Source organism: Phyllobates terribilis, unplaced genomic scaffold, assembly GCF_046119375.1.
Source record: "Phyllobates terribilis strain yellow unplaced genomic scaffold, ASM4611937v1 Scaffold_10__3_contigs__length_209671492, whole genome shotgun sequence".
In the NCBI taxonomy this organism is placed as follows: domain Eukaryota; kingdom Metazoa; phylum Chordata; class Amphibia; order Anura; family Dendrobatidae; genus Phyllobates; species Phyllobates terribilis.
The window spans coordinates 125,168,523-125,192,356 of record NW_027362770.1 but is presented as its reverse complement, the minus strand read 5'-3'; the positions used below and the strand labels follow the sequence as shown (position 1 = coordinate 125,192,356).

The following is a 23,834-nucleotide window of genomic DNA, read 5'->3' as shown; positions in this document are numbered from 1 at the left end:
CATTGTTTTATATCAATTTTTAATCACTTGGTATTAAGCAAAATTAAGTCTGTTGACTAGCTGCTACTGCTAATATATGTTACAATGGGGATGGGATTGTTGTAATTTGTATTCTTACCTGTAGCATCAAATCAAAACCATATAATTTATTGCTTTTCATTAAGTTTATATAAAGCAGGAAATCATACTGCTCATGTTATTCAGCCCTATACATTGATCAACTGCTCCTAACACAATATGATGCCCCCAGTGTCCCCACGCAGCTTTCCACATTGTAAGATGTCCCCACACAGCCCCCCAAACAGTATAATTCCCCCAAATAGAATAATGTTCCCATTAAGCCACACTTTGGGGCACAGTATTATAGACCCACTCAGCCTCTTTAGGGCACAGTTTTAAGTCCCCACACAGCCCCCTTAGGACTCAGTGTTATGCCCACACTCAGCCCCCTTAGGGCACAGTATAATGTCTGCACTCAGCCCCCTTACAGCACATTATTATATTTTCCACAGTGTGCTGTCAAGAAGAAAAAACAAACAAAAACACAGCTACTCACCTCACCCCATTCCCCGGCTGCTTTGTTCTGCGCCGTGTACTGATACATAGCTGACGCGAAGTAGTGACATCATCCCACCTTCTGCACTCTCAGATGCACAGGCTCAATAATGGAAGAGGGAGCTGACTGTTCCATCACTGTATTCACCGGCAGGGCCACCATCAGGGCATTATTTCCCTTACTGGCGTATGGGGCCCTGTGAGCAGTCCAGTTACTGGACGCATGTTCAGTTGAAATCTATTGCCGTGCGGGAAGCTTTCCGCACGGCAATAGTTAACAGCCGCTAGTCAATCACAGGCAGACAGCTGACATCAACGCGTATGTTTCTAGTGTATAATGTCACTGTCATGTATCGGCGACCGCGCTTCGGATGATGGGAGAGCCGGGCACCACTGGACTGCGGCGAGGTAAGGAGAAACTTTTTTTTTACTTTTTTTTTTGTAAAGCTGCACTATGGGGGAAGAATGGAGGGACGACATTGGGGGCAGAATGGAGGGACGACATTGGTGGCAGAATGGAGAGACGACATTGGGGGCAGAATGGAGAGACGACATTGGGGGCAGAATGGAGAGACGACATTGGGGGCAGAATGGAGAGACGACATTGGGGGCAGAATGGAGAGACGACATTGGGGGCAGAATGGAGAGACGACATTGGGGGTAGAATGGAGAGACACTGGGGCAGGATGGAGACAAATGGGGGCAGGATGAAGACAAATGGGGGCAGGATGGAGGCACTGGAGGCAGAATGGAGGCACTGGAGGCAGGATGGAGACACGGGGGACAGGATGGAGACAAATGAGGGCAGGATGTGGGACATTATTACTGTAGGGGCTAATTATGGATATTAATACTGCTGTGATGTATTTTATTTTTGAGGATACTGTTTTCAGTGAGGTGGGGTCCTGTTACTGTGCACTATATCGCTTTTTTTTTCTTCATCTGGTGTGGTGTAGAAGTTGGGGAAAAATTTGGGAATATGCTCTGGAATCGGTGCTTTAGATAACAGTATTTTTTCGGCAGAGACAAGTCCTGGCTGGAAAAAGTGATGGCGGTCTGTGCTGGAAAAGGAAGAAAAGCGAAGATGAAGGACTTCAACTAGAGATGTCACCGGTGAGTCACTGGATTGCATGTACACTGACACTATACGCTGAATACTATGTACAGAGCTCCTGTATATAATGTCACTAGTGAACCCTGTATTACCTATACACTAAATACAGAGCTCCTGTGTATAATGTCACCGGTGATCACTGTATTACTTGTACACTGACACTATACACTGAATACTATGTACAGAGCTCCTGTATATAATGTCACTGGTGAACCCTGTATTACCTATACACTATACACTAAATACAGAGCTCCGATATATAATGTCACCGGTGATCACGGTATTACCTGTACACTGACACTATATACTGCATACTATGTACAGAGATCCTGTGTATAATGGCACTTGTGAGAATATTAATATTATGTTTTTTTTTAATAATGATCAGTATTTTAGTATTCAGTCACTATGTGGTGGTAATATGTGGTCTGGTCATGGTATGGCGGTATTTGTCCCTTGTATGTGGTGTTATTCCATCACCATGTGGTGGTAATATGTGGTCTGGTCATGGTGTGACAGTATGTGTCCCTTGTATGTGGTTTTATTCCATCACCATGTGATGGTAATATGAGATCTGGCCATGGTGTGACAATATTTGTCCCTTGTATGTGGTGTTATTCCATCACCATGTGGTGGTAATATGTGGTCTGGTCATGGTGTGACAGTATGTGTCCCTTGTATGTGGTTTTATTCCATCACCATGTGATGGTAATATGTGATCTGGCCATGGTGTGACAATATTTGTCCCTTGTATGTGATATTATTGGTCATTTAAAAAAATGTATGTGACACATTCTCTTAAAGAAAAATAAATAAAAATATACCTAAAAAGAGTATTGGGTATTATAAGAAATTTTTAATAGTTTAGAGTAGAGTAGGGCCCGGCCAAAACGGTCTACCTTGTCATGGTGGCAGCTTAAAAAATCTTTTGGCCAAAACAAAAGCTGATGGCTATGTAAGTGATCTAGTGTTTGATGGGAACTGTTATTGTGTGATTGGTGAGGACGTGGTGCAGAAAGTAGAGTTTTCCAAGAGTGGGCTGAGGAAGGTTCGAGGGGTGGAGGCGGAGCTGGGGTGGAGCCTGGGTGGAGTCTCAAGGGGGCCCGAAAATGTTGCCAGTATGGGGCCCTGAAATTCCTGGTGGCAGTCGTGTTCATCGGTATCTGTATCCTGAGGATTCAGATACCAGTGAAAGTCAGACACCGGACAGGGGGCAGCGGCGTGGTGTGGGATGCCACTGTATCTAGCCCTTTGGCTGTCCTGGTCCATGGGCTGCTCCGTAACAGCCAAATCGCTGTACTTTGCCACAGGTCTGTCTTAAATTGACTATTCGGCTGCTTATAGATGGCACTAGAGTTCATATCCTCTTCTTCTCTGGAAAGACTATTTGCATCTTCAGAAAACGAGGAATTCAGAAACTACAACAGTGTATTTAAGCAGCATAATGCTTTGTCTTTCATGTTAAAAGGAGGTTCTGCAGCAGATAGGATATTTATTTCCATGATTAATATACCCCAATTTTAAATTATAAGACGTCACATTGGTTGTCAACTAATATTACTATAAATTACAGTATATTTTCCTATATATAATTTGCTAGCCATAGGGCATATTACAAATGACCTAGATAGGACTGAGTGAGCGCAGTCACACGAGCTGCTACTTGTCGGCCCGTACTGTACAGTGAAGCAGCATGGAAATGACACGGGCAACCTTGACTGGAGGAGACATAGGATTACCTTGTTCCAGCACTGCGGCTATGGTGACAAAGGCAAGTTGAGCCACCTGGTCTTGCATGTTGGAGGGTTCAATGCACAGATTAGTTTCAGACTTGCAGGTTCTGGAAGAAAAATAATAAAGGTTCATAGTCATTAAACTAAACCCACCAGGATATTATAGCGGGAAATTTCTATATATGCAAAACTCTTGATTATGATACAAATATTGGTAGATGGAGGCTCGCTGCTTTACATGGATTAGCCGAAATGCCACTTCCTCTATTCTGGGAAGTATATATGCTTTTATTATGTCCCCGGAGGTACGGGAGGACGGAGCAGATGTGCAACTGTCCAGTGAGTAATGGGGGCCACTGCCATCTTGCAAGCAGCTTTGCCCAGGCAGTGGGGCAGCTGAGTGGTGTCTGTCTTATGTCAGGATTCCTATAATGAATTTCATGACTTACAATAACTGGTGGATTGTTAGATAATGGGATTAATCTAGGCAGAAATGAATCACAACAAAGAGCTACAGGCTAATCAAGGGCACAGGAGCCCTCTGATTGGAAATAAGACGGGTATGATTCATCCTACATAAAAATCCACATACCGCAGCTCAAGATCTCAATGACGAACAGAACACATGGCTGCAAGAAGTAATGGCAGCTGACAAGGGACTCACCACTTACCCCAGAAATAATCACAATAGAATTACACATCTTCCTGCAAATAAAATTACTTAGCACTCATTTAGACAGGAATTTATATCTATTCACAAAAAAGACATGTTAAGTTCACATGATGAAAAAAACTGTAAACTCGCAAGATGTGCACGGACTCTGAATCCCAAGTGCAATGATAATTGAACACTTCACAAGACTAACATTTTATGCCATGACTAAGAACCGTACATACAGTGGTGGCCAAAAGTATTGGCACCCCTGCAATTCTGTCAGATAATACTCAGTTTCTTCCTGAAAATGATTGCAATCACAAATTCTTTGGTATTATTATCTTCATTTAATTTGTCTTCAATGAAAAAACACAAAAAGAATTGTCCTAAAGCCAAATTGGATACAATTCCACACCAAACCTAAAAAAGGGGGAGGTCAAAAGTATTGGCACTGTTTGAAAAATCATGTGATGCTTCTCTAATTGGTGTAATTAACAGCACCTGTAACTTACCTGTGGCACCTAACAGGTGTTGGCAATAACTAAATCACACTTGCAGCCAGTTAACATGGATTAAAGTTGACTCAACTTCTGTCCTGTGTCCTTGTGTGTACCACATTGAGCATGGAGAAAAGAAAGAAGACCAAAGAACTGTCTGAGGACTTGAGAAACCAAATTGTGAGGAAGCATGAGCAATCTCAAGGCTACAAGTCCATCTCCAAAGACCTGAATGTTCCTGTGTCTTCCGTACGCAGTGTCATCAAGAAGTTTAAAGCCCATGGCACTGTGGCTAACCTCCCTAGATGTGGACGGAAAAGAAAAATTGACGAGAGATTTCAACGCAAGATTGTGCGGATGGTGGATAAAGAACCTCGACTAACATCCAAACAAGTTCAAGCTGCCCTGCAGTCCGAGGGTACAACAGTGTCAACCCGTACTATTCGTCGGCGTCTGAATGAAAAGGGACTGTATGGTAGGATACCCAGGAAGACCCCACTTCTTACCCCGAGACATAAAAAAACCAGGCTGGAGTTTGCCAAAACTTACCTGAGAAAGCCTAAAACGTTTTGGAAGAATGTTCTCTGGTCAGACGAGACAAAAGTAGAGCTTTTTGGCAAAAAGCATCAACATAGAGTGTACAGGAAAAAAAAAAGAGGCATTCAAAGAAAAGAACACGGTCCCTACAGTCAAACATGGCGGAGGTTCCCTGATGTTTTGGGGTTGCTTTGCTGCCTCTGGCACTGGACTGCTTGACCGTGTGCATGGCATTATGAAGTCTGAAGACTACCAACAAATTTTGCAGCACAATGTAGGGCCCAGTGTGAGAAAGCTGGGTCTCCCTCAGAGGTCATGGGTCTTCCAGCAGGACAATGACCCAAAACACACTTCCAAAAGCACTATAAAATGGTTTGAGAGAAAGCACTGGAGACTTCTAAGGTGGCCAGCAATGAGTCCAGACCTGAATCCCATAGAACACCTGTGAAGACATCTCAAAATGGCAGTTTGGAGAAGGCACCCTTCAAATATCAGGGACCTGGAGCAGTTTGCCAAAGAAGAATGGTCTACAATTCCAGCAGAGCATTGTAAGAAACTCATTGATGGTTACCGGAAGCGGTTGTTCGCAGTTATTTTGGCTAAAGGTTGTGCAACCAAGTATTAGGCTGAGGGTGCCAATACTTTTGTCTGGCCCATTTTTGGAGTTTTGTGTGAAATGATTTGATTTTTGCTTCATTCTCTTTTGTGTTTTTTTCATTGAAGACAAATTAAATGAGGATAATTATACCAAAGAATTTGTGATTGCAATCATTCTCCGGAAGAAACTGAGTATTATCTGACAGAATTGCAGGAGTGCCAATACTTTTGGCCACCACTGTATATCTAGGTTGGAAAAGTGTAGGTTTTTTCGCGAGATGTCCTGTTTTTAGACTTGTGTATTTTTCGCATCTTTTTAATGGATCTGTGACACCCCAGGGGTCTGGTTGCCACAGTGATAGAGATATTATGTCTGAGAGCAGGTGGGAGGTCTCTTGGTCAGGAATCCTATGCATGCCACACCTCCTGCCCAGTCCTGGGAGGGGAAGAACTTCCCCTATATAAACCTAGGGCTGAGGCAGGGTTAGTGAGTAGAGAAGAAGTAGAGACAGAGAAAAGAAGCAAATATAGGAACAGAACATCAGGAGCTCTGTGGAAGCAGTGTTACAAGGAGTCAGGGGCTGGCAGCTGCAGAGCTCGCCCTGACTGAGAAGATTTCTTACCGGACCCGGAGTCCGAGGCTGTGGGGACTAACTCCTACCCAGCAGCAGAATCCGTCAGGCAGGGGATTCCAGGTCCTCTGGCCAAGAAACCCGAAGGCCCCGAGTCACCGGCCATACGGGTGAGCACCACACGGTACACTGAGGGACGTGGGCTACTTATACCCGCCTCTAGCAAGGTAGCCAGAAGAGTACAGTTAGTTTGGGAGGCCTACAACTCCGCCTGGCCAGGGGAGATCCCATCTGCTCAAGGACTGACCAGGCCCCAATCGCTAGCCAGTACTCCGGGAGGGTCTATCTTTGTCACCAGTAAAGACCCTGAACTACACCGTACCGTCTCCGAGTGGTTCCTGCTACCCCCATCATCCACGTCGGCTGCCCTGAGGCCATACCCCTCCCGTTGGGGGTTATACTATCACGCTGCACAATCCTACCACCGGCCTCAGCGGTCTGCCCTGCAGCAGCAGCTCCTTAGCTGTACTCAACGGGTGGCGTAGTCGTCCAACATCTACCGCTGATACATCGCCGCTCAGTTTGACTCCCTGGGCACGGACCGGGTCACCGCCACGAGACTGCAACCCTCAACAGATCCGGTTCCGGGTAAGCTCCCGCGTGCGCAACGCAGAGCGACACAGGCCCAGGGGCGCGTCAACTTTTGGCGTAGTCGGCAGGATTTCGTGCCCGCAACCACCGGGTACTGCGTGCCTGAAAAAGACTGTTCAAACTTACCTGTGGTGAAGATTCCCGCCATCCGGCGCCATCTTCAGTCTTCTTCCCGCCATCGGTGAAGATTCCCGCCATCCGGCGCCATTTTCAGCCTTCTTCCCGCCTTCCGTGGAGTTTTCCCGCCGTTGGACGCCATCTTGAAGACGTCGCGCGGGAAGAAGAGGGGCGTGGACTCCGAAAGCGCGCGAGAACTGAAGCCCCGCCTCACGTCCGGACGTCGCGTAAGGTCCTGGAAGGAGCCCAGCAGACGCCAACGTCACAGGAGCGCGACGGAAGGTCCTCAACCCTGACGATCTACTGCGGAGCCGCGGCCTACGGAAGAGGATCATCGCAAGGTAGGCCACGGTCCACTAGGGGGGAGGAGGATGTCGGATACGGAGGAGAGCTTCACTGCCTCAACCCCCGCCAGCGCCACCGCTGCTGCAGTCATGCCTTTCACCATGCCCTATATCCCGGGAGCGGCCTGGCTACCCCAGTACTCAGGGGAGTCACATACCCTGCATGACTTTAGAGAAAAGCTGGATAGCCTCTTCCAGGTGTACCCCCTCACAGAAGAGCAAAAAGTGAGCATCCTGGTGGCCCAATTAACTGGGGCAGCCCGAAGGGAGGTAAAGTCCTGGCCACCTGGGGGGGGGACTGTCGCAGGGATACTAACCCGGCTGAGGGACACCTTTGATACCCGCACCTCAGCCGAGATCAAGCTTAGATTCTACGGGTGCAAGCAGCGAGCACACGAGAGTATAAGGGACTATGCCCTGAACCTACAAGAGGCCCTGAGAGCCATTAAGCAGACCGACCCTGACGGCGTGGGAGACGAGGACAGGCTGTTGACTGAACAATTTATAGAGGGTTTATATTGCAATGCCCACCGAACCCAGTTGCGGGCAATGGCCTTACAGGACCCTCATCTGGGATTTGCACAGTTCAAGGACAGAGCCATCCGGGTGCTCCGAGAACCGGCACCAGGTGGCGTTGTGACCCACAGACGCCCCACTACCACTTACCACCAGGAGGCGGCACCCTTGTCGGCAGGGCCTGTGGGAGCTGATGCGCAGGCTTTGAACAATGACCCGGCTCCAGACCTGCACCATCAGGTCCAAGAGCTAGCTAAAAGCGTTGCTGCGCTAACCCGAACTGTGCAGTCTTTACAGGTTTCCACTCCAGGGAAGATCCAGCTGGCATCCGGACCGGAGGACATCCCGTGGCGTCGACCAAGGAGGACCCCACCGGCCAGAGGGAGACCCAGCGACCGATACAACGAGGACGGACGACCCATCTGCCGCCGCTGCAATCAACCCGGACATATGGCAAGGTACTGTCCTTTAAACTGGCACAACCTAGGGTAGAGGGCCAACCCCTAGGAAAAAGATCATCAGGCCCATCGAACTGGCGCGACAAATATGTGGGAGGACGTCCAGTCTTGCCTGTGGTACTGGATGGCATTCCTATGAGTGCCCTACTGGACACCGGGTCACAGGTCACCACCATCCCGTACGTGCTCTTCAAGCAGTACTGGAATGACTCGGATATTACCCGCTACCCTGACGACGACTTGAGTATCATCGCCAGCAATGGTCAGCCCGTGCCACAGATCGGATTTAAAGAGGTGACTATTAAAATTGGTAGAGTTGAACTGGCAGCACAGGGACTGATCATTGTAGACATTGACAAACACGAGAGTCACCCAAAGATAACTCTAGGAACTAATGTAATTGAAAATTGTCTTGCAGAGGTGATTTTCCTTTTACAGCAGGTTGCCAAGAACGCCAGCTCCGGCGAGCAGCGAGTGCTCCAAAAAGAGATCCGGGCACTGATGCGACGGCAACAGGTGGAACTCTTCGGCGGTGAGTTTGGTAGCGTGAGAATGTGTGACCCTTTCCCTATTGCCATGCCCCCAAAAAGTGAAATGATGATTTGGTGCCGGGCAGCTATTGGTCTGAGAGGTAGAGATTACCAGGCAATGGTAGAACCAGTTTACTCAGACAGTAGGCCCACCATCTTGACAGCACGGGGGGTGGTTAATGTACGCCATGGGAGGGTGCCCGTTCGCATAATCAATATCGGGAAGAGGGAAGTGTACCTGCCCCGGTATGCCACGCTAGCCAAATTATATACCATTAACCAAAATGCTATACAATCTGTGGAACCCTTGCCTCCATCTCACCCGGAGGAAGGTAACGGCTCTAAGAAAACAATGGAGGACTGGTGTCAGCAACTACATTTGGGTACTGACTCCACTCCCTCACACCAGAAACAGGGAGTCTATCGGGTGGTTCAAGAGTACGAGAGAGTGTTTAGTAAACACCCGTTAGACTTCGGGCGAGTCAAGGGGGTAGAACACCACATCCCCACGGGAGACCATCCTCCCATAAAAGAGAGGTATCGACCCGTACTCCCTGCACACTACCAACACGCCAAGGGGATGCTTAGAGACATGAAGGAGGCTGGGGTGATCAGGGATAGCTGTAGCCCCTGGGCAGCTCCACTAGTCTTAGTCAAAAAGAAAGACAACACCATGAGGATGTGTGTAGATTACCGGAAAATCAACCGTATCACACACAAGGATGCGTACCCCTTACCAAGGATAGAGGAGTCTTTGGCTGCTTTAAGATCTGCTAACTTCTTCTCTACCTTGGATCTCACTAGTGGGTACTGGCAGGTTCCTGTAGCAGAGGCGGACCGGGAGAAGACCGCATTCACCACCCCGATGGGACTTAGCGAGTTTACCTGTATGCCGTTCGGACTCTGCAACGCACCAGGAACCTTCCAACGATTAATGGAGTGCTGTCTGGGCCACAGAAACTTCGAGACGGTCCTGTTGTACCTGGACGATGTCATCGTATATTCTAAGACTTATGAGGACCACCTGAAACACCTGGCGGAAGTGTTCGAAGCTCTGGCAAGCTACGGCCTAAAGGTGAAACCCTCCAAGTGTCACCTCCTGAAACCAAAGGTGCAGTACCTGGGACACGTGGTGAGCGCTGACGGAGTGGCTCCCGACCCTGATAAGATCACCGCAATTAAGGAATGGCCAAGTCCCTCCAGTGTAAAGGAAGTGCGGCAGTTCCTCGGGTTGGTAGGCTACTACCGCAGGTTCATCCCCGGTTTCACCAAAAAGGCAGCTCCTATGCAGGACCTCCTGATAGGCCAGTCCCGGAAGGCCAAGAACCAGAAGCCGCCCTTCAGATGGGAGAAGTTGGAAGAAGAGTCCTTCCGCCAGCTGAAGATGGCCCTCACGGGGGATGAAATCCTGGCATACCCGGATTACAGCCAGCCCTTTATCCTCTACACCGACGCAAGTAACATCGGGCTAGGAGCCGTGCTGTCCCAGATCCAGCAGGGGAAAGAGCGAGTAATCGCTTACGCCAGCCGAAAACTGCGACCCACCGAAAGAAACCCTGAGAATTACAGCTCATTTAAGCTAGAGTTCCTGGCAGTGGTGTGGGCAGTCACCGAACGCTTTAAGCACTACCTCGCTTCTTCCCGGTTCGTCGTGTACACGGATAACAACCCGTTGACACACCTGGACACGGCAAGACTCGGTGCCCTAGAGCAGAGATGGATGGCCCGCCTGTCCAACTACGAGTTCACCATCAAATACCGGGCAGGACGCTCCAATACCAACGCGGACGCCCTGTCCAGGATGCCAAACCTACCGGACGTAGGAGAAGATCCAGAGGGACTGGAAGAAGTCGAACTCCCCGCGTTTCACCGTCATGGGACTATCCAGTATTCCCATCGGGTAAGGAGTAAGCAAGGCGCTACGCTTAACCCCTTACCTCACTACAACTGGGCGGAAACGCAAGACAGTGACCCTGCCGTCCGGCTGGTGAAGGAGATGCTGACTCGGCCAGAGGCTCGCCTTGACCCAGACGCTCCGGAGGAAGCCAAGCAACTGTGGGCAGAAAAGAGTAGACTGTTCCTTTACAAGGGGAAGTTGTGCCGCAGGATGGTTAACTCCCGGACGCATGAACTAATCTGGCAAGTAGTGGTGCCACGACGAGACGCAGCCATGGTGATGGAGGCATACCACGATGGAGCTGGGCATTTCGGATGGAAGAAGCTGGAGTTCCTGCTGCGCGGGCGGTTCCATTGGGTAGGCATGAGGGGAACCATCGAGAGGTGGTGCAGAGACTGTGGCCCGTGCAACCTGAGGAGGAAGGACCGTGCCAGCCAGAAGACTCCCCTGCAGTCCATCGTCACCCGGCAGCCGTTGGAACTGGTAGCCTTGGATCATGTAAAACTGACCCCAAGCAGAAGTGGCTACGTCTACGCGTTAACCATCGTGGATCATTACTCCCGGTTCTTGGTTGTCGTCCCCGTCAAGGACTTAACGGCTCAAACAGCAGCTAGAGCCTTCCAGCAGCACTTCTGCCGTCCACACGGGTACCCGGACCAAGTGCTGACGGACCAGGGACCTGCCTTTGAAGCGGAGGTCTTCCAGGAATTCTGCAATCTGTATGGCTGCCGGAAGATAAGGACGACACCCTATCATCCGCAAACTAATGGACTTTGTGAGAAAATGAACCAGGTGGTAATGGATCTTCTGAAAACGTTGCCCCTGGAAGAACGCAGTCTGTGGCCTGAGAAGCTGCCCGATCTGGTGGACCTATACAACCACATCCCGGTAGGTTCCACCAACTGTACCCCGGCTTACCTAATGAGGGCGAGACCTGGTAAGTTACCTGTTGACCTGGAAATGGGAGTCCTGACACCCGAGGACACTTCACCAGAAGCAGACTGGGACAGGCAGCAGCAGTACCGGAAAGTACAGGAGAGCGTGGAGCGAAGTCTCTGTCAGGCTAGGGAGAGACAAGAGAAAACTTACAACCAGTATGCTCCCGCTGTTCCCCTGGTGCCCGGAGAGCAGGTCTTGAAGAGGAAAAGACGGCTCCACAAGTTGGACGACCAGTGGGAGAAGGACCCGTACACCGTACTGCCCTCAAGCCACGAGAACCCGAAGGTCTGTACCATCAGTAAAGACGGAGGGGAGACCACAGCCATTGTATCCCGGGATCACCTGAAGAAGTGTCCTGAACAGCTACGGAACCCTGAAGAGGAACAAGAAGACCATCGACCCGTAGAGGAAAGGGAAGATATGGTTAGTACTGTGCTCGGAGACTTCCCTCGGTCTTGGACTCAAGTCAATGGTGCAGTTGTGGTACCCGTACTCACCTTCCTCCAACCAGCATCCCAAGCACCTACGGAGCAACAGGTAGAGCTGGAAGAACAGCCGGTCCAGGAGGCAGAAGACCCCACACCAGCAGATCAGGAGGATCAACCCTCTGCTTGCAGTGAGCCTGCCATATCCCTAGTGAGCCAAAGGGCCCGTAGACAGCTGCCCAATTTACCCTTGACAGCTCCTACACCCTGTAGTTCAGGGCCAGACAGTCAGCTCCGTAGGTCCACTAGGGCCACTAGAGGCCAGTTACCCGCACGTTGGAGGATTTGAAGTGTATAAATTGTTTTATTTGTGGTTACCTGTTTTTCTTGTTGCTTGTGTATAATTATGTGTTTCTAGTTGTTTATAGGAGTCTTTGGTGGATTTACCGGGAATCCTGTGTACATAGTTGGAGCGTAACCCAGGACGGACTAAAGACTGTTAAGGACTCGGGGCAGGACAGACCCCTACCTGGTTACGTCTCCCTGTTTTGGTGAAATGGACACCTTGCTTTCTTCAAAGACTGCACCCGGTTACGGACATGCCGTGACCACCTTTATGTGTTTCTTTATTGTATTGTTATTGTTATATCTTGTTATGTTTTTCTAAAATATGTTTAGTCCCGGAGTACTAAATTTCACTAGGGGGGAATGTGACACCCCAGGGGTCTGGTTGCCACAGTGATAGAGATATTATGTCTGAGAGCAGGTGGGAGGTCTCTTGGTCAGGAATCCTATGCATGCCACACCTCCTGCCCAGTCCTGGGAGGGGAAGAACTTCCCCTATATAAACCTAGGGCTGAGGCAGGGTTAGTGAGTAGAGAAGAAGTAGAGACAGAGAAAAGAAGCAAATATAGGAACAGAACATCAGGAGCTCTGTGGGAGCAGTGTTACAAGGAGTCAGGGGCTGGCAGCTGCAGAGCTCGCCCTGACTGAGAAGATTTCTTACCGGACCCGGAGTCCGAGGCTGTGGGGACTAACTCCTACCCAGCAGCAGAATCCGTCAGGCAGGGGATTCCAGGTCCTCTGGCCAAGAAACCCGAAGGCCCCGAGTCACTGGCCATACGGGTGAGCACCACACGGTACACTGAGGGACGTGGGCTACTTATACCCGCCTCTAGCAAGGTAGCCAGAAGAGTACAGTTAGTTTGGGAGGCCTACAACTCCGCCTGGCCAGGGGAGATCCCATCTGCTCAAGGACTGACCAGGCCCCAATCGCTAGCCAGTACTCCGGGAGGGTCTATCTTTGTCACCAGTAAAGACCCTGAACTACACCGTACCGTCTCCGAGTGGTTCCTGCTACCCCCATCATCCACGTCGGCTGCCCTGAGGCCATACCCCTCCCGTTGGGGGTTATACTATCACGCTGCACAATCCTACCACCGGCCTCAGCGGTCTGCCCTGCAGCAGCAGCTCCTTAGCTGTACTCAACGGGTGGCGTAGTCGTCCAACATCTACCGCTGATACATCGCCGCTCAGTTTGACTCCCTGGGCACGGACCGGGTCACCGCCACGAGACTACAACCCTCAACAGATCCGGTTCCGGGTAAGCTCCCGCGTGCGCAACGCAGCGCGACACAGGCCCAGGGGCGCGTCAACTTAATAAAGCTCTTTTTTGTTCTTGAAAAATTTGGAGATTGAGCGCTGGACTAGATTATCATTTTTTAACTTCTATATAACTGCATGAATTCCGGCTGCTCAACCCTCCACAACCCCCTCCCGACCTTCCCAAACCAAAGATACCGCTTTAAATCCCCAACCCCTCCGCTGCTGTAAGGTTGGCTCCACAGATTCATTGGACCGTCCAGGTGGAGCTCTTGTTTATTTGCGTATTTGGTGGTTGCATCAAATTTTGATTTAATTTCTCTTTTATTCATTCATTTGAAGTTTTCTTATTGAAAAAAAATAATAAACTATTAACACGGCTATTTTGGAAAGCAGTCTCACGCCTCAACATTTTTTTTTTTTACCACACCTGTATAAAACAGTTACACAACACTGTGTGTATATGTATAATATATATATTATACAGTAGCATAGCTGGGAAGGGAGGGTTAAGTCCCAACTCTGCAGGGTCTTGACTAGATGCACCTGCAGAGTTTCTCTAAGAAGCCGGAAGTAGCTTCATTGAGAGGCAGTCTCCTGAGGGGGTGTCTGTCTGCTGGATGTTCAGTAGTCGAGTGTGTGAGTGACCAGCGAAAGTGTCAGTCTGCTGGGGAAGCAGAGACCATTTGTGTGTGGGGGGTTTTCATCCAGGGGAGTGGGAGTGGGCTCACTCATAATTTTGTATAAGAACAATGCCATGAATAAAGAATGGCATCTACACATCCTCCCAACGACCCTGGGATAATGGAGACCATGTCACAAGGCAATAACTAGGGGGCTCGGAGAACAAAACATTGACATTTCGGGTCCATGGCCAGGAAACTCCCCAGATCTCAATCCCACTGAGAATCTGTAGTCAATACTCAAAAAGCGGGTGGCCAAACAAAAACAGAGAAATTGTGATAAACTCCGAGCACTGATTAGACAAGAATGGGTCATCAATCAGAATTTAGTCCCAGAAGCTGAGGGCGAATTGCAGAAGTCTTGAAAAATAGAGGTCAACACTATAAATATTGAATCTTTTTATAAATTTGATGTATTTGTCAATAAAATGTTAAAAACCTCTGAAATTCTTCGAATTGTAGTTCAGTAACCAGAAAAACTTGATTAAAAGATCTAAAAACGCTAAAGCAGCAAACTGTCTGTAAACCAGAATTTATGTTGGTCTCAAAACATTTGGCCACGACTGGATAAACTCCTCAACATTGAAATTGTAACACCAAGAAGGATAGAAAAGTTGTGGAATTATGGAAATCACAGGATCGCAAGACTTGTTAATGACATACAAATGGTAAAAAATGGAAAGATTTACTAAGAAATCACATTATAAACGAAGCATGGAGAGAAACGCAATATAAAATCATACATGGCGCCATCTATGCATTTAACATACCTAAAAAAGACCCACTGTCAAACAGGCTGACAGCTTGCCCTAAATGCCACCTTCCACTCTCCGACCTCATGCCCGGCTTCAGCTTCATATTGGGGACAAGTATCAGCTATGATGGACACCATATGGGGTCCGGGTTACACTCTTTCCCCTTATCTAGCCTTGTTACCTTATTGGAACAACACAGAGAACCCTGAGGGGAAGAGGGGAAACCCTCCGAAATTGCTCCACACCCTACTTATCCTGGAAAAAAAACAATTACTTAAATATTGGCTAGACCCCAACACCCCCCCCATTGAAGAGTTAACGGCTCAAGTGAAACATTTTATGGGAATAGAGCAACAAGACGCCCTTAGCAATAAGGAAACGCAAGCTGGCAAATTTCTTCCGAAATGGAAACAGTATATTGTAAATTGCTGCTCATTAAATGAAAAAAGGAAAATGGTGGACCCCTTCACTTCCACAGCGTGGTACATTTTGGAAGATCTTGGGGATAGGATCAGTCCATTACGTCTGGATTGAGGGGGAGGAGGGTGAGAGAGTGGAATGGAGGGATCATTTGGTGAAGGTCTATAATACTAACATAGGTGGTCTAATCTAACAAGATGGCTTCAATAAATCAGAGTATCAACTGGATCGCATGTTAATTAAACTGATGTAAGTTACATTGTTATTAAGTTCTTATATTGTTTTGCTTTACCAATCAAGTATGTAAGAACTATCTCTTTATACCCTGTTTGCAAACAGGTATCTGATTATCACCTTAATCTGGTATGTTTTGGTTCTTTTTGAAAAAGTTAATAAAAATTATATATTAAAAATAAAAAAAAAATGGAAACAAAATTTTCAAAACCTCTCGATTTATTCAGTATCGAGGATGAGTGCCATTTGTAGTAATCTCCGCACCTACACACCTTGGCTGCTATCAATGTGGTTATTAATGGTTGTCTGAGGAATGTTCTGCCGCTCTGAATGTACATTGTGTACATTATTAGTTATGTGGAAAAACTGCTTCTGGAACACTGTGGAGAAATGTTTGTACCACTGATCCAAATCAGTGTAAAGCCAAGCTATTAATGTATCTGGAATGAAGACTACATGGGGCTGACTACCGTACATTATGCCACCCCACACTATAATCCCGGGAGTAGAACATGTTGCTTGTGCCACTGTGAGCCGCCAGCTTGGCCTAAACGTGCTATAATGGCCTGCAGCATCTCCTGATTCATCTCCCATTGATCATGTCTGGAACGTCATTTATTCGGCAGTTGCAAAGGGAGCTGCCAGCAGTGGATCTTGATGATTTGCCCAAGTGCAGTCAGCGTGGTAGAATATTCCTCAGGCTAATATTAATAACCACATTGATAGCAGCCAAGGTGTGTAAGTGAGGGAATTTCTGCTTGTAGCACTCATACTCAATATAGAAAAAAAAATTGAGATGTTTTAAAAATTTTGTTTCCGTTTTATTTAATCATTTGTACATTATTAACATGTCTGTTGATCCTGATATTTTGATAATTCAATAATTTTTCCTTCTTGATTTTGCAATTTCATCATTGAGGCTATGACTCCACTATCAGTATTTGGTCAGTATTCGGTCAGTATTTTTTCTCAGGAGGGGGAGCCAAAACCAGGAGGGGGTCAAAAATGCAGAATTGGTGACTTGTTTCTATTAAACCTTTTCTCTGATTGTTCCTCACCTGGTTTTGGCTTACAAATACTGAGGAAAAATACTGACCAAATATTGATAGTAGCCTAAGAGTAATAAAAGCTCTGTCACTTTAAGAGAAAAAGGCTGAAGTCCACTTCTCCACTATCTCAGTTTATTGAACTCTATGTGAGACTTCCTGGCTCTGGGTTGGGAGATACCACTGTGGGGGGGGAGACTTTATGTAAGCAGAGGGGAGATCGGAGCTGCTGTCCAGCCTACCGGATGGAGTGATCTATAAATGAATGTACCGTAATTTTATTATGTATCCTTTGTATTATGGGGAAGGAGGCTAGGCGAAACAGTTACAAAGGTGAGTATGTTCACACAGAGGTTTTTTTTCCATCATCTCTAAAAATGTTGAAAAAAACCTCAAAACTGTCTCAGGAAATGAAAATGCCTCAAAAAACTCCCCCAAAAAAAGAACGTTTCCTGAACCAGTTTCAACTGGAAAACGTATCATTTTTGTCTAGCTTAAAAAAAAATTAAATGTGCACATAGCCAATAGCCAAAAAAGTCATAAAATCTAATTTAAGAAAACAAAATCCCTATTTTTAACACCTAAACAACCCTCTGTGTAAACACAACCTTAGCTTGTGTCTGTTGTGAGCTAAACCCTTTAGAAGCAGCTGTGTCTCCCCACTGTACATTAACCAAACAGCTATTTCCTCCATGTCCTCCTTTTGAAGATTAACCATTTAGAAGCAGCTGTGTCTCCCCACAGTAGATTAACCAAGCAGCTATTTCCTCCATGTCCTCCTTTTGAAGATTAACCATTTAGAAGCAGCTGTGTCTCCCCACAGTAGATTAACCAAGCAGCTATTTCCTCCATGTCCTCCTTTTGAAGATTAACCATTTAGAAGCAGCTGTGTCTCCCCACAGTAGATTAACCAAGCAGCTATTTCCTCTTCTACAATATTAACCATTTCAAAGCAGCTTTATCTACCTCCATTGTTTTCTGCACAAACATGAAATACTGTACTAGAATGCAAGTCTGCCCACCTCAGTGCAACTGACAAACTGTTGCTCTAAGATAGCAGTTCACTTACAATCCGCTGAAACTTGACAGAACAGTTTTACAAAGATGTATGCGGAAAACTGCAGCACCATCATATGCACAGATCTAAAAGTGACCTATGTATTCAGACCATAACCAGCTTCCTCAGCCCCCCCCCCCTTACCATCCCGCCTTATTGACAGTCATCTGTTGGACCTTTATGTTTTTAGGATTCTCAAGCTGACAGTTAATAGGGCTCATAGAAACAGAAAAAAATGGCTGGCACTTCCAAAACAAGAAATAGGTGTGAACAGGTGCTTACTAGGAGCAGCTACCTCCATATACAACTAACAAACAAAGCAGCACACTGCAACGCTAAGTATGCGAACATGAAATATATGAAATTTGAATAGCATTACTGCGGTACTACTTTCTACAACAGTAATGCTATTCATATTTCATATATTTCATGTTCGCATACTTAGCGTTGCAGTGTGCTGCTTTGTTTGTTAGTTATTAGGGCTCATTCAGATGTTCATGGATCTTGTTCTGACTGCAGACTGCAATGCACGGACTGGCCGCGGCTCTCCTGACCCAAGCATGATAGCTTCATACATTTCTATGAAACTGTCACTCTCGGGTCCGGAGACGTGCGGCCAGTCCGTGCTCGAACTGTTTTGCGCGGATGTCTCTATGAGCCCTTACTGTTAAAATAAAGACAAGTAGGCTCCTGGATTCCTATGAATGACAATTATATTCTACTTATCCCCGACATACCTTTTTTATAATGAACCTCAGCAAATTGGAGTTTGAGACATTCTCTGAGACATTTTTGTATGCTATAAGTGATAAGCTAAGAAGTCTTTTGAAATTTTTTGCTGTATAGCTTTTCCGTGATTTTCCAATGACATTGCGTTACTGCCTCAATTTAATTTAAATGGTGACAAAAGAAAGCATGGTGTGAACATGGCCATGAACAGTATAGACATACTGCTGAATTATTCATATGTAGGATATAGTGTTAATGCACCTGCCTAGCACCTCTGGAAGTACTACACAATCAGAAGACAATCACTTGGAATCTTTCAGTGATATACAAACTGATGATGCCATAGTCTTTAGTATATATGTGTTGTCACAAAATACACAATTATTAATACCGCCATATGGTGTATATCCAATAATGCTGCCATATCCGTAACTATCAAATAATGATGTCATATGCAGTACACTATTGCAGCAACATCATGTAGTAGTTGCAAGAGAGCCTTAAAGAGAATTCTTACAGGATGCTTCAAAGATGGAGAGAGATTGCCATCTGCTGGTCAGGCACAGTCAAGCGGAACCAAGATGTGCAAGGGAAGTTGAAAGGGGAGCTGATTTAGACGCTGGACCCAGTCAGGTGACTTCCAGGAAGGAGTTCCTGGGTATAAGAGGCCAGTGCGCCAAGTCTGAGCTGGTTTTGGCGCCAAGCAGCAGAGAGAAGCAGACGTGCTCCCTACGTGCTGAGAAGCCCCGAGTGGCAGGCCTAAGCCAGAGGTCTGCGAGGTGCTACAGCTGGACACCGGTGGATGAGCTCCGGATCCCTCACAGATGTGCTCCGAGTGCTGTGCCTATTGAGAAGAGTTGGAACCTGCTTGCGGTGCTGAGTGAGTTCGCGGAACCCGATTTCGCCCGCCGACAGACGAGGTCTGGACCCCCCTATCAACGGCTTCAGAGACTGCCTCCAACGGCCAGGGAGAGAGGAGTTGGGAGACGGCTGAACCAGGAAAGTCACGCCAGTGAAAGCAGAGGAGCTGCATACGTGAACAGGGCCGTCACTTCTACTGTTCACTCATGGTACCGGGGCCAGTTGGGTTTAGGTACTCAGGTTGGGAGGGGAACGGTTGGGGCGGAAGAAGCTAAACATGGTTTAATTGACTTTGTCCGGAAAAGACTTTCGGCCTAGCGGGAATAACCGGTGACCCCCGCTGGGGCCATATACAGAGTTAAAAACTGACGTGGTGACTCCCATGATTGGGTGCACCACACTACCTTGAGAGACTTCGCATTTTATTAATATTTCAAATTACGTTCATTACTCCTGTTGCCAATCCCTTGTTCAGAATACCTGTTATATCTATATATAAACTGTTTATATTCATCTCTAACTGTCCTCGCCTTGTGTCTCTGTGTGTTGCATTCCGGCACCTGCATTACAAACACACACTGATCACTCCACTGCCATGCTATACACATTCTGTCTGAGACCATATGGAAGGTGAGCTTTTTAACCCCTTTCAATTAGATTTGGTGTTGTATGGCAGCCATTATTGCTGAGCGTGTGAGGTAGTGCGACCTGGAGCCGCGGGGGCTATGCCTGGCAGAATGGCGGTTGTGGGGCGTCAGGCTCGCTCCCCCTGCTGACGTGGTATCACTTTGGCACTGGTCGCCACACCTTTAAAGGTCAGGAACCCACTAAGAGGTGTGCTGTGATGTGGCAGTGGGCTTATACTTTCTGATCACAATGTTAACTATGAACCTCATGTCCAGTTTTATACATTTTTGCTTCGCCAAATTAGATTAATGTTGTGCGGTCCAAATCATTTTTCTTTGCCTACAGTCATAGCAGAATCCAAATAATATTTCTATAGATAGTGCTTACATATTATCTGCCAAATTTTGATTGAAGTATGATACACACACACTCCATGTGTATACGGTATGTGTCACGCAAGGTGAGGGAAAGACTAAGTGCAACACAAAGAGAAGAGCGTGAGGAAGCCCAAACACTAGGGAAAGGGGGAGTGGAGACCCCTAAGCAGATCTAATATCACCCTGCCTACCCTATCATTCCTATATAGGTTCCACACCTATCGCCGAGCAGGAACCTAAGCCCTGAATGTCCCTAGAGCTTGGCCCTAGATAGGGAGGGGACAGGGTGAGCACTAGTCAAGCCCCACTACAAACTAAAGAAAACAAGGTAGACAAACAAAGGGGATACACTTAGCTTTAGCAGACACCAGAGAGATAAATCCAACTGTCCTCATAGGGCACCAGAGAAGAAACTAGCCGACTGCTAGGGCTCCAAGCCTGCACAGAGGTACATAGAACTATCACCGGTGACTCTCTGGAGAAGATGAGACTATTTAACTACCCAGCAAGGGTGTGTCAATCAGCAGCAGAAGGTGGAGGTCGCTGCTGGGTCCTAAAGGAAGAAGGATAAAACTATACTACAGAGATAAAAGGATCAAGAGGGCGTCTGCAATGCCAAGCTCAGCAACCTTCTACAGCCAGATCCAGAGGGATTGTCTGTCACACCTGCCTGTGACAGTATGTCTCTTTAAAAAAAAAAAAAAAAAAAAAAAACTTCTTCATATTAGTACAGTAGAAAGAAGTTCATTTTTTTTGATAAAAGCCCCTAAAAATTGATCACTACGGAGTCTGGAGATAATATGGGTGTGGACACAATGCTGGCATCCCTACTTATTTTGCCTTGAGAGTCCTCAGTTGTTGATAGCTTAAATGGCTAATTACAGGGCACTGACCACTGAAAAATCTCAATTATTATTCTATCTACTGGCTAAAGCTGCGTTCACACACACACTTTTCTGACCAATCAGATTAACTGGACAGACACATGAAAATATGCTGCTGAAAATGTTTATTTTTAAGTCAGCTTAAAAATAATTTCACCCAACGAAAAACTGTTTTGCTTGTTCGTCAGGTGAGAGGCAGCCCGTTTACACTGCAAGATTACCGGGAAAACACTTTACTACCCTGCTCCCCTAATGTCTCCAAACCCGGTGATATCATATCTCAGCTGGAGATGAGCTGCCGGCAGAGATTTTGTCTGGGTCACTCATAGAGTACAAAGGAGCGCTCAGCCGAGTGAGTGTTCCTGTGTATGGGAGAGTCAGGCGAGATAGCAGCAGGCTGAACATAAAGCATATAGGGATGTAGGGGCTTAAATCCACCTTAAGCCATTTACACCTTCAGATATTCTTGTCTCCACGTCAGATTGAGATGGATTTCTACTAAGAAAAAAAGGGCCATTTGCACACACGAATTTTAGTCTGATTGGATAGAAATTGGTCAGATATCTACTTGGTCCAAATATATATTTCCTGTCCTTACCTGCTCTTTCTCCTAAACTGTGCAGATATTGTGGAAACAATTTGTTCCCTTCTCTCTGACCTGACAGCTACATATGGTTGACAACCCCAGCTACTATTCTGCATGCCCAAGGGCTAGAACTGGCCACACACAAGCTTTCCTTCTGTAGATTGCCATCTCTGCCATGCACATGAATGCTCAGCTAAGAATGCATGTGTTTTCAATGGGGAGAGAGGAGAAATGCGCTGTCGACTGCTATGAAAATAAAAAGATTGGGAGCTAAAATTCCAACTGCACGATCCATCTCTCCCCAGACATCATCTGTTGAGGTAAGATGGGAGTCTCCAACTGATGGTCGTCCGATCCCGTGAGAATCGTGTTCAGCCGAATTTCATCTAACACGTATGGGGTTCTTAAATGGAATCATCTCTCATCTTCGAGCAGCATAATACAGAGAATGAGACCCTGACTCCAGCAATGTGTCACTTAGTTTGCAGGGTGCTGCAGTTGTGACACAGAGTTTTTAGATGTAGCAGAGCTCAGAAACTGATTAGCAGATTTTAAAATAAAAACGCTACGGATCCACCCCTCTAAAAAAAAAATTATTTTGGTACTTCACTATAGACTTGACTAATATTCAGCAGTACAAATTAAGGCTAAAAAAAACGCTATGAAAAGGCACAGAAAAAAACCCCATCTGTATGTGAAAACACTGACATAGGTTTGTGACTCTTTACCTTCCAGGATCCATTGACGCGCTGGCACGCGGTTCCTACCAGGTCTTGTGCAGTGATAAGACTATGAAGGATGGATCGCTTGGAGCCCCTGCCTTAGCTGTCACCTTCTGTACACATGGCAGTAGGTGTGACCTCCGCTGATGTCTGGATGCAGAACGCTCCGCTCATAAGAGGAAGGAGGGAAAATATAAATAGAATGGCCGCTCTGCCCTGTGAAATACTTACACCTTCTATTCTTACTTTTATTATTGCCAGTATCAACTGAGACCAGTAACAATAAAGATGCGTCAGTGCTGTAGATCCGAATGCGTCAGGTATTTCCTGAGAAATAAAAGCAAATGTTATAGAAAACTGTTAGTACAATAGTGTTATCAAGTGGCTGAGACTGTGGACAAGAGTGGCGCCGATTTTGGAAAAAAAAAGTTCACTTTATTGTTGAGGGGATGTAGTCGCGGCCTGGACCCGTTCCGTGCCCAGGGCCGTCACATTAAAAATGAAGGGCATTCGGTGTTGGTGTAACGAGTGGTGTTATTATGACTACGCCACCTGCGGTGCCTGGTGATACGCCACCAGCACTGCTAGCAGTCCTCTGAGGCCGGGTGTTATGGCAGCTTGTCATGGTATAACTCCCCACAGGCGGAGCTGTGCCTCAGGGCAGATGGGACAGGAGGATGGGGAGAGTAGTCCTCGGCGACCTAGGCGCAGTGTGGTGCAGTGTGAAATAAGGAGTCCGGAGGCCATAGGGATAGTCTTCCAGGGCTTTTACTCACAGTTCTTAGGCTCAGCCGCAAGGCTTCTCCCTGCTCCTCACGGATCACTGCGGCCACCAGGGATGAGGGCTCAGCGCACCCGAGGTATTCAGGTACTTCAATCAGGACCCTCCGAGTGTTCCTAACAGCCTCCTTTGAACCTCTCCTGTCCGTGTGCGTGGAAAGGCTGGGTCTCCCTCTGGACTATGCACAGATATAGGGTAAGGCGGCAATTCCGTTCCGCCCGTCACCCGACGGGATGCACTATAGCCTACCGGGCTTCTCTGACAGAGACGTGAAGTGGCAAAGTCAGATATCGGAGGCCAGTACCCCTCTTGCAGCAGGAGTCCCTCTGGCTG

The 23,834-nt window shown here is 47.1% G+C and overlaps 1 protein-coding gene across 1 annotated transcript in view; it reads right to left on the bottom strand.

The window, feature by feature from the left end:
* Positions 1-22,870, bottom strand: part of LOC141164149 (leukotriene C4 synthase-like) — a 53,336-nt gene extending 30,466 nt beyond the window's left edge. Inside the window, exons 1-2 of the mRNA XM_073649288.1 lie at positions 22,727-22,870; positions 3,409-3,509 (exon numbers count right to left, since the gene is read on the bottom strand). Of these exons, the coding sequence (XP_073505389.1) occupies positions 3,409-3,509; positions 22,727-22,740 (115 nt within the window). The 5' untranslated portion in view covers positions 22,741-22,870. The remainder of the gene's footprint in view (positions 1-3,408; positions 3,510-22,726) is intronic.
* Between the last annotated feature and the right edge of the window lie 964 nt (positions 22,871-23,834).